Source organism: Tarenaya hassleriana, unplaced genomic scaffold, assembly GCF_000463585.1.
Source record: "Tarenaya hassleriana unplaced genomic scaffold, ASM46358v1 Cleome5, whole genome shotgun sequence".
NCBI lineage: Eukaryota > Viridiplantae > Streptophyta > Magnoliopsida > Brassicales > Cleomaceae > Tarenaya > Tarenaya hassleriana.
In genome coordinates this window covers 1,657,471-1,666,688 of record NW_010967707.1, presented here as the reverse complement: position 1 = coordinate 1,666,688, position 9,218 = coordinate 1,657,471, and the positions used below count along the sequence as shown (strand labels likewise).

The 9,218-nt window shown below is 40.4% G+C and overlaps 3 protein-coding genes across 3 annotated transcripts; 2 read left to right on the top strand and 1 right to left on the bottom strand.

Annotated features, from left to right (window-relative positions):
- Positions 1-16: 16 nt before the first annotated feature.
- Positions 17-1,108, top strand: LOC104826235. Its single transcript, XM_010558842.2, has 3 exons — positions 17-345; positions 434-625; positions 744-1,108. The coding sequence occupies exons 1-3, from the start codon at positions 127-129 to the stop codon at positions 837-839; spliced, it is 507 nt and encodes a 168-aa protein (XP_010557144.1). The 5' UTR covers positions 17-126; the 3' UTR covers positions 840-1,108.
- A 2,316-nt stretch (positions 1,109-3,424) lies between these two features.
- On the top strand, positions 3,425-5,791 carry LOC104826234 (glycerol-3-phosphate acyltransferase 1-like). Its single transcript, XM_010558841.2, has 2 exons — positions 3,425-4,302; positions 4,883-5,791. The coding sequence occupies exons 1-2, from the start codon at positions 3,508-3,510 to the stop codon at positions 5,756-5,758; spliced, it is 1,671 nt and encodes a 556-aa protein (XP_010557143.1). The 5' UTR covers positions 3,425-3,507; the 3' UTR covers positions 5,759-5,791.
- Positions 5,792-5,959: 168 nt separating this feature from the next.
- On the bottom strand, positions 5,960-9,205 carry LOC104826233 (U-box domain-containing protein 33-like). Its single transcript, XM_010558840.2, has 8 exons — positions 9,037-9,205; positions 8,776-8,938; positions 8,475-8,596; positions 8,216-8,337; positions 7,964-8,068; positions 7,389-7,830; positions 6,529-7,209; positions 5,960-6,322 (listed from the first exon to the last, which is right to left on the bottom strand). Exons 2-8 carry the CDS (start codon positions 8,927-8,929, stop codon positions 6,140-6,142), a joined length of 1,809 nt encoding a protein of 602 aa, XP_010557142.1. The 5' UTR covers positions 8,930-8,938; positions 9,037-9,205; the 3' UTR covers positions 5,960-6,139.
- Between the last annotated feature and the right edge of the window lie 13 nt (positions 9,206-9,218).

Genomic DNA, 9,218 nt, shown 5'->3' with positions numbered 1-9,218 from the left:
TTTTTTTTTTTTTTTTTTTTTTTGCGAAACAAAAATAGACAAAGAAAAAAGTCTCGTCTTCTTTATATATCTCTTCTTCTTCCTCCTTAGCCTTTGCGTTGGCGAAGAGAGACAGACGAAAAACAAATGGACGCTCTGTTGGACAAGGCTGCCTCGGCCGTGGACCAGGTCAAACAAAGGGTCTCGGCCTCGGCCGAAAAGGCTAAGGGAACCGTCGAGACGGCCAAGACGGAGGCCTCCTCGACTGTCAGCCATGCCAGAGAAACCCTCGAAGCCTCCGTCGAAACGGTCAAGGCCGAGGCCTCGTCTGCCCCTAAGAAGCTCGCCGATTCTCTCCTTCCTCAGGTATATGGATATGCGTCCGCATCATTCTGAAAATGCCATTTTGAGTTGAAGCCTGAAAGATGAAAGAGGAGAAATTAATGTGATGCAGGTGAAGGATGCGGTGGACGGGGCGGTGTCGAGAGGGATCGAAGGAGCGAAATCGCTGCTGCATAGTCTCGAGGAGAAAAAGGGAGAGGTTTCTTCCAAACTCGTCGAAGCTGTGAAGCATGCGGCCGCTGGGGTCTCTGGCAGTGCTGATTCTGCCGCGTCTCGTGATGTTACTGTCTCCGCGGATAATCAGGTCAGACCCGAATCATAAAGCCCAGATCAGATCTTCTTGAATCTTGTTAATGGAAAGGAATCGGCGTGAAAACGATATGACAGAAAAGGAGAAATTAATGGGTTTTGTTTTGTTGCAGCCATTGTTAGCGTCTGGAGAAAGGGCAGTGGAGTCAACGCCTTGGTGGAAGAACTGTTGCGGAGTTCTTGATCTTCTCAAAACATCCGCTACATGAATGACGGAAAATATCATAGAAGATGGATGATAACACAACTGGGAATCCCATATGAAGACCAGAGAGAGAGGCCGAGCTCTGTAAAGACATGGCTTCCAAGTTCAAGAATGTTGTTTCTGATTACATATATATGTATGTGTGATGTGAGATTTTTGTTTTGCTCTGTCATGTTTGCTGTCCTCTGTGTTTCGATTTACCATGAGTTTTGTGTATGAAGAAATAAACTGAAAACAATGTTCTTTCAATTACTTGGGTTACAAGTTTCTCAAGTGGAAACACATGTTCCAGACAAAAACCCCACAAAAAGCCAGCCGCCGACCATCTTCTTCTTCTTCTTCTTCCGTCAATCTCCTTCTCCTTCTCTTTCATCTCTTCTTTCTGCCATCTCCGGCAGATCCTACACAAACAGAATCACTCAGTTTTTCCGGGAAAATTGTGAAGAGAAAAGATAGATTTCCCGAGAAAACGGAGAAACACTGTTTTTGCGGCTCGATTCGGTTAGGGTTTCTGCAAGATTTTTACACGAACCGCTGTTTGTTCATTGTTTACCGTTCAGATCAGCCTGATCTTCCAACCAACGGACGGCTGAGAATTCATGACTTTGGACGGCTGAGATGAGCTTGAGAACTATGGACGGTCGAGGGTTTCTCTCTCTCCAACATGTAACAGTTACTGCACATCCAAGATACGGGCCGTTATATTTAAAACGGGTAATTACGTGGTCGGTAACTTGCTATTCGCTGTCCAAATCCAAAAAAAAAAAAAAAATGAAATGCGATGATGTCGGAGGGAAAGGAGCTTAGGTGAAAAATGAGTAACGCACTTTGTTGACTCGGTCGAATTTTCAGTTATTTATTTATTTTTTTAATTTTTTTTTTAAAATTATTTATTTTATTTACAATCAATGTTAGTGTATAATCTTGTATATATTATGGGGACAAAGGCAGTTAAAAACATGTTCATGTAGTTGACGTTGAATATTTTGCTTGATACCATATATTTTGTATTCATTCACTTTTTTAAAAACCGAAAATGCAGCATTTAATTTACATTCACACTTCCAAACCAACTATATATATATATACATACATATATCTCAACGTTTGTGATATTCATATGGTTAGAGTTCATATAGTTATATAAATAAACTTTTACGTAACAACCCGGCAATTAAAGTGTAATGTAAGAAAAATATCAGGATACCTCCAAAATTTCACTATTCTTTATTTAAAGTAAAAATCGTATATAAATATCTAAATTTTTATAAAAATTTCAAACAAATATCTGAACTATAAAATTCTTAAATAAATACCTGAATTTTTCAATATTTCTATATAAATATACAAACTTTTAAAAATTTATCAAATAAAACAATATTCGTTGACGGTTAAATCACCAATTATCGACAGATTTCATTATAAGTTTAACACCGTTAATAGATTTTGGTTTTATTTAATAAAATTTTAAAAATTTGAGTATTTATATAAAAAATTTTAAAAATTTTAGGTATTTATATACGATTTTTTTTCTTATTTTAATTAGTTATAGGATGTCTGAGATTTAACTTCAATCTATTTTTACTCTGAACTTTTTCCTAAGCTTTTAGAGCATTTTTTAGATTTCAACATTAAGTGCTTCATTACCGTAATTATGTCAAAAAAAATTTTAAAAAAATAATCCGATACCGTAATTATCTGGTAAAAAGTTGACCATTGTAAAAGAAAGTCAAAGAACTTTGTCTTCCAACCATGCAATTCACGATTCTCTATGCTGATTGTAATTTAGTTATAGTCAAATCATTATTTAAATAGTTTTGTCGTTATTCGTCAGAAAAAAAAATCTCTAAAAATAAAATTGCCGTTAAGACAAAAAAAAAGAGATTTCAATCGATTTAAAATATTTCTGTGGTTGACGATAAACATCACGGTTGAATATATCTTACCAAAAGTAAGATATTAATCATAACGTCAAACAGTTGTATTACACGTGTAATTATATTTGTTTTTTTTTTCAATAATAATATATAGTAATAGTACAGATAATTTATATAATTTTGTCTAACAAGAATTGCATTTACAAATTATTTTGCAACCGCCAACAAACATTTACACACCATTCAAAAGGGAACAACATCTCGTTTGAACGATATTTATTAAAGTTCGATTCAAAACGATATTCATAAGCAAAACGATGGAATAACAAACGTTTTCTTGATTTAAATCAAGACAGGAAAAATAATAATTTCATTACAACATTAATGGAGTAGTTATGAACTTTAGCTTGCTGTTGTATCTAAAAGCACATATTCTATTTTTTTTTGTTTTATAACAATTTCTATTTTTATGTATTACTTTTTATTTAGTTTAAATTATATTCGGATTAGGTTATTGCGTTAAAAAACATTCATTTCCTCAAAAGTCTTTTTTTTTTGTTTTTCTTTAGGTGTTTTCAATTTTGTGGCAAAGAAAACACTTTTACATGAAAGAACAAAAAAAAAAAAAAGAAGCGAAAAAACCAGAACGTTGTGGCGGACAGTTAATGCGAGAGGTGTCCTAACCAAATTTAGTCAAACCTCAGACACACACACACACATATATATGCCTCTGCAACCTCTTCGTCTTCTCCAACACAAATCTCTCTCTCTCTCTGTCTCTCTGAAACCATAGCCATGGTGTTTCCGATGGTTCTGGGGAAGCTTGCAGAGTGGTTTCTGTACCATCTACTAGCCAACTCTTGTTACAAAGCTGCAAGAAAGCTGAGAAGTCTTCTCAGTTTCTCAAAGTCTTCACCTTTCCAACAAACCCATCACGATAATCACTTCCAAATAAGCCCTCCAACTCTCTTCCCGAGCATCACAAAACTTGAAATCCGAAACTGGGTCCCTGACAAAACCTTGGTCTGCGACATCGACGGTGTCCTGTTAAGACAATCTTCGAGCAGATACTTCCACTCTTTCTTCCCTTACTTCATGCTTGTCGCCTTCGAAGGCGGGAGCATAATCAGGGCGTTTCTCTTGTTACTTTCCTGTTCCTTTCTCTGGTTTTTGGACGATGACCAGAAGCTCAGGGTCCTGTCGTTCATCACCTTTGCTGGGTTTAGGGTTAAGGACATGGACTACGTCGCAAGAGCTGTTCTGCCCAAGTTTTACCTAGAGAACTTGAATCGTCAAGTTTACGACATTTGGGTCGAGGCTGGGTCAAGAGTTGTGTTCACAAGCCTGCCCAAGGTGATGGTCGAGGGCTTCCTCAGGGAGTATATGAATGCAGATGATGTGACAGGGACCAAACTGCAGGAGATAGAAATCATGGGGAGGAGATTCTACACCGGCTTAGCTTCAGGGTCTGGTTTCGTCGTCAAACACAAAGCAGCCGTAGAGTATTTCTCTGATAAGAAGAAGAAGCCTGAGCTTGGGATTGGAAACTCTTCGAGCCTTCAAGATCACCTCTTCATCTCCATTTGCAAGGTAATTACTTAACCTCGTGTGTCCCCTTAATCCATTGAAAAAAGTCTGTGATTTAAGCTGGCCAAAGTAATTTATACCGAGTTTGGCATGTACATATATTACGTGTTGCCATAATATGAAGTCCCCACAACACATGGACGCCCTTTTCCTTCTGCCTTTAAAGCATCTGACCGAGGGGTTCGGTTAGGTTATATTGGGATTGGATCATTTCGGTTATAGAAAAATTATAACCGATTTTATATCAATTTCGGTTCGGTTTTATTTTACTCCATTTCAGATTCATTTTTTATTGATACAAAATTTATTTTTTTAAAGAAATTTTCGATTTTTTTTCGTTATTTTTTTGTTCGGTTCAGTTCGGTTTTTTAGATTTAGAGAAATCATAATCGATCAGTCAAATTTGGTTCGGTTAGAGTTATGTTTTATTCGGTTGGGTTGGTTCGATTTGGTTATGAGAAGTCATAACCATAACCAGTTGGATTCGATTTATGTGAGCTTTGGCAATTCTTTAAATCAATTAATTAATATGCTTAATTGGGTCCTTCGTCTCTTTGCTATGGGTTTCTTGATTTTGTCACAGGAAGCTTGTGTGTGGAGTGATGAAGAAGATGACGCCAAGAACAGCTCGAAGCCATTACCATTCCCAAGAGAGAGATACCCGAAACCATTGATCTTCCATGACGGAAGACTTGCATTTGTGCCAACGCCGTTAGCAACTCTCTCCATGTACTTATGGCTCCCTTTCGGCATCTTCCTCGCCATCTTCAGGATCTTGGTCGGAATCCTCCTTCCGTACGAAGCATGCCATGCCCTGGTTTACTTGTCAGGTCTCGTGACGACGTTCAACGCTCAGAACCTCGGTTCTGACTGGAACAAGAGCGGTGTCTTGTACGTTTGTAACCACAGAACGCTTCTAGACCCGGTTTTCCTCAGCGGAAACCTCGGGAAGCCATTGACGGCTGTTACTTACAGCCTAAGTAAGTTCTCCGAGGCTATATCGCCCATCAAGACAGTCAGGCTGAGGAGAGACAGGGAAAAAGACGGGGAGAAGATGCGTAAACTGCTGAGTAGAGGAGATCTGGTGGTCTGTCCCGAGGGAACGACTTGCAGAGAGCCTTATCTTCTGAGGTTCAGTCCTTTGTTTGCGGAGCTAGCAGAGGACATTGTCCCTGTGGCTGTGAACACGCACGTGAGCATGTTCTATGGGACCACCGCAAGTGGGCTCAAATGGTTGGATCCCATCTTCTTCCTCATGAACCCTAACCCTCATTATTTCTTGGAGGTTCTTGAGAAACTGCCCAGGGAGATGACTTGCAGTGGAGAAGGAAGATCAAGCCTCGAAGTTGCAAACCTTATACAGAGAGAAATAGCTAGGGTTTTGGGATTTGAGTGTACTAATCTCACAAGGAAGGATAAGTACATGATTCTTGCGGGAAATGAAGGCACCGTCAAATAAACTGTAGCTTTTGTGGAGTCCTTCATTAGGGTTTTGCTTTCTAGACTTAGATTTTTTTTTTTCCTCCAGAGACGAATGATGCATGGAACATGTGCTTTCAACTTCGTCTATAATCTGTGAAGATCCCGAGGCTGTATACTGAATTTAATTTCCACCATTAATAATGGCAGAAGTGATGATAATCGCCTTCCAACAATCACCTAAACACAAACTGTTTTTCATTAATGAAACATAACTTTCTTGTTTCTAACCAAACATCCACCATTGCTATAGAAGATGGAGAAGTTGTTGATTCTAAACAAGTACAGTTTGGAGGCCAACACTGCAATGAAACCTTTACATACACACACACACACGTACTATATATATGTATATCCAACTTCAAGGCTGTTGAAGCCACTCTTGGATGGCTGACCGCAGAGAATGGTTAGGGACAAGATCGCTGTGTTGGAGCACTGCATTTGTCATAGGAGAAGAGTCGTGACCGCTCTCCAGCCATGACTTAATGGCTTCAGCTTCATACGTGAATCCATCCGCTGCAACTTGTGGATCTTTCATCACTTCCTGCGAAAACCACGAGAGGAGTGACGTTATAAACAAAGAAACTTCTCTTTTCAGATGACGGTATCTTGGATCTTTTATCACAAGACCGTGTGAATTGACTCAAACGAGCAACAATGGTAACGCATTCCATGAGTTCAGAGCAACTGAACTATTTCGTGCCGGTTTTTGTAACATGATGATGATGAAAGAGCTGTTTGTGTATTAACCTGCAAGATGGGGCATATGAAATATGGAGGAGGTTGTCGTCTTTCTTCGATGCCATCGTGGAACAATGTTAATGTTGAAGCACCACAAGATGCCTTCATGGGTTCAAGAATGCTCCTAACCTCTGAAGAGAGATCGGGAAGACCCGAGCCACCCGGGTCACAGCACCTAAGACCCAGATGGGCCAATTGAGTAGCTTGAAGAAACGGCCATTCCCCGGCTGAAGAGTCCAACAATGCTTCTAGAGATTCTTCTTCTATTGCGGCTTGCAGTTCCTCGACAATATCAGAGGACGATGATCTACCCGTCAACAGCTGTAGCAAGATTACACCGAAAGGATGAATGTCTGACTCTGGGGATGCTTCTTCCTCGTCACAGTGATGGATATCAAAGTAATTGATTCTGCAACTGAAGTTTTCGTCTAGAAGGATAGCTTGTGCATCGAGACAGCTGTGAGGTATTCCATGTGGGTTTGTGCAGCTTATGAAGACGAGGGCAGAGCATAACTCGGTGGCTATACGTATACGGGTTTTCCAAGAGAGTGGAGGACTGTCATCTTTGCAACTGAGTCTGTCCATGAGGTTTCCACCGGGGAGATATTCAAACACGAGAGCCGAAAGCTCTGAGCAGGCACCCATGAAAGTAACTAGGTTTGGGTGCCTCAATTTGCTCAGAACTTCAACCTGGAAGTGGAAGACAAGTATGTGTATGTCATCAGATAATGTTTCATTCTAAAGCTCTAAATTTCATCTGCTGTGTGTTTGTTTACAAGGTAGAATATCCCTGTTTTCGACTTTTTTTTTCCCTTCACTTGAGCATAACGCCATTGATATGAAACAAAAACTTTTAGTACCATCCATACCTTCTGCTGGAACTCCACAAGATTTTCCCTGGGGCGCTGGTGCAGTAGTTGTATGACCACAGGTGTATAATGAAGCAAACCTCTGTAAATGCTTCCATACTCTCCTTCAGAAATCTTCAAGGAAGGGTCAAAATTATGAGTGGCTTCTTGGATATCTTGAACAGAAAACTCACAATAGAACCGGTGAGGAGGTGTAGAAGCAGACAGGCTTGTGGAAGCTCCTTCTGCTTGTTTCCCCAAAAGCTCGTCGGTTAGTTTGAGAGCATTGTCACGCTCCACCAGCAGATTGTCTCTCTCACGCTTTGTCTTGGTGTGCTCTTCTTTCTCTTTTCCTAATGCTTCTTCAGCTTCTTGCCTCAGTTGCCTTTCCTCGCGATACAATGCATTAGCTTCATTCTCATGCTGATGCCCCGTATCAATGTCTTGCTCAACATCACCGTTCCTGTAAAGACATCACCCATGGACACAAAAGCACTGTCTGAATCGAGTATCTATGTAATCTTGCAGCTACAGTACAGATCATCTTTCACTCAATAGGCAATGGACCACATGTGAGGAAACAAAAGAGGATATACCCTGTCTGAATGAGACGGCCCTGGCAAACAAACCAGAAGCGGCAAGAAACAGGAGCATGTTGACGGGTGTATTTCGCTTTCCTTGATTTAACATCAGTCATCCCCCTGCACAATGACGATAAAAGCAGCCTCCAATCAACTGTTTTGAAGATTTGAGTCTACACATTGGGTTCACAAGAAACATCAACCATCTCAAGGGCATTCAAGAAACTGCAGAGAAAGATTTTTTTTGTTTTCTAGTGTTGTTCTCACTGCGAATAGTTCTTATCTGATGCTGCTCCCATAACAAGGTGTTTGATGGAATGCTGGTACACAAACTCCACTATCCCCTCCCCTACATTGTCTTTGACTGTGTGAATAACAGTTGCGCTCACCTGCATGAAGGGGATGCCAAAAGGACAGAAATTCAAGATAGTAACTCAAGAAAATGAACACGAATATTACAAGAGATTGGTCAGAAACTCAAAGGACAATACAGGACAGGCAGAGAGGGAAGAGACAAGGGAATTACCCCTGCTGTGCAGCAAATTTCACGGTAACTATCCATGATCTTACGCATAATTTTCGTTTCAATTTCTCGGATAGCACTGATATCATTCTCTTCAAGCTCGGCAACCGAAAAGATCTTATCACCTGCAAACAGTGAAAGTTAAGTAGGTAACCCCAAAAATCTTCACAGGACGAGTATACGCACATCTGATTTCCCACTACAAAATTCTCGCTTGAGCGAGAACCAGAATCCCCAAATCATCATCATCATCATTCGTGGCCAGACATTAAGGGGGGAAAGGGAAACGACAATTGGAGCTTACACGTTACTGGGCGATGAACATGTAAGATACAAACATCACTGGCTTCGAGATTCTGCAAGGCCCAGACAAGAGTGGACTTGCCTTCCTCGATGTTCTTCCCCAGAGCAACGTAGAGGGTTTCGTCATCAACGCCGCCGTCGTTCGTCGCCGCCATTGATGAGCTCTGAGATCGTGTTGCAGAAGGAACCCAGTTAGCAGTATTTAAAAGGGGTTCCGACGGTGATCGAAGATTCTGGTCTCCTTCCAAGCAAAGGCGCTTACTTTGCAAGCAGTTTCTTCGTTCTTTTTTGTTTTGTTTTTGGGTGTGGATTTGTCTTTGCAAGTCAATGATAGTCAACGAAAATGGAAGAGCAGAGTACAAAGAATCCGACAAGTCATACCAATCATGAATCGGTTAGCCTCCTCGTTGCCTTCTACTATAATTTCTTTTATGAATTTAAAAT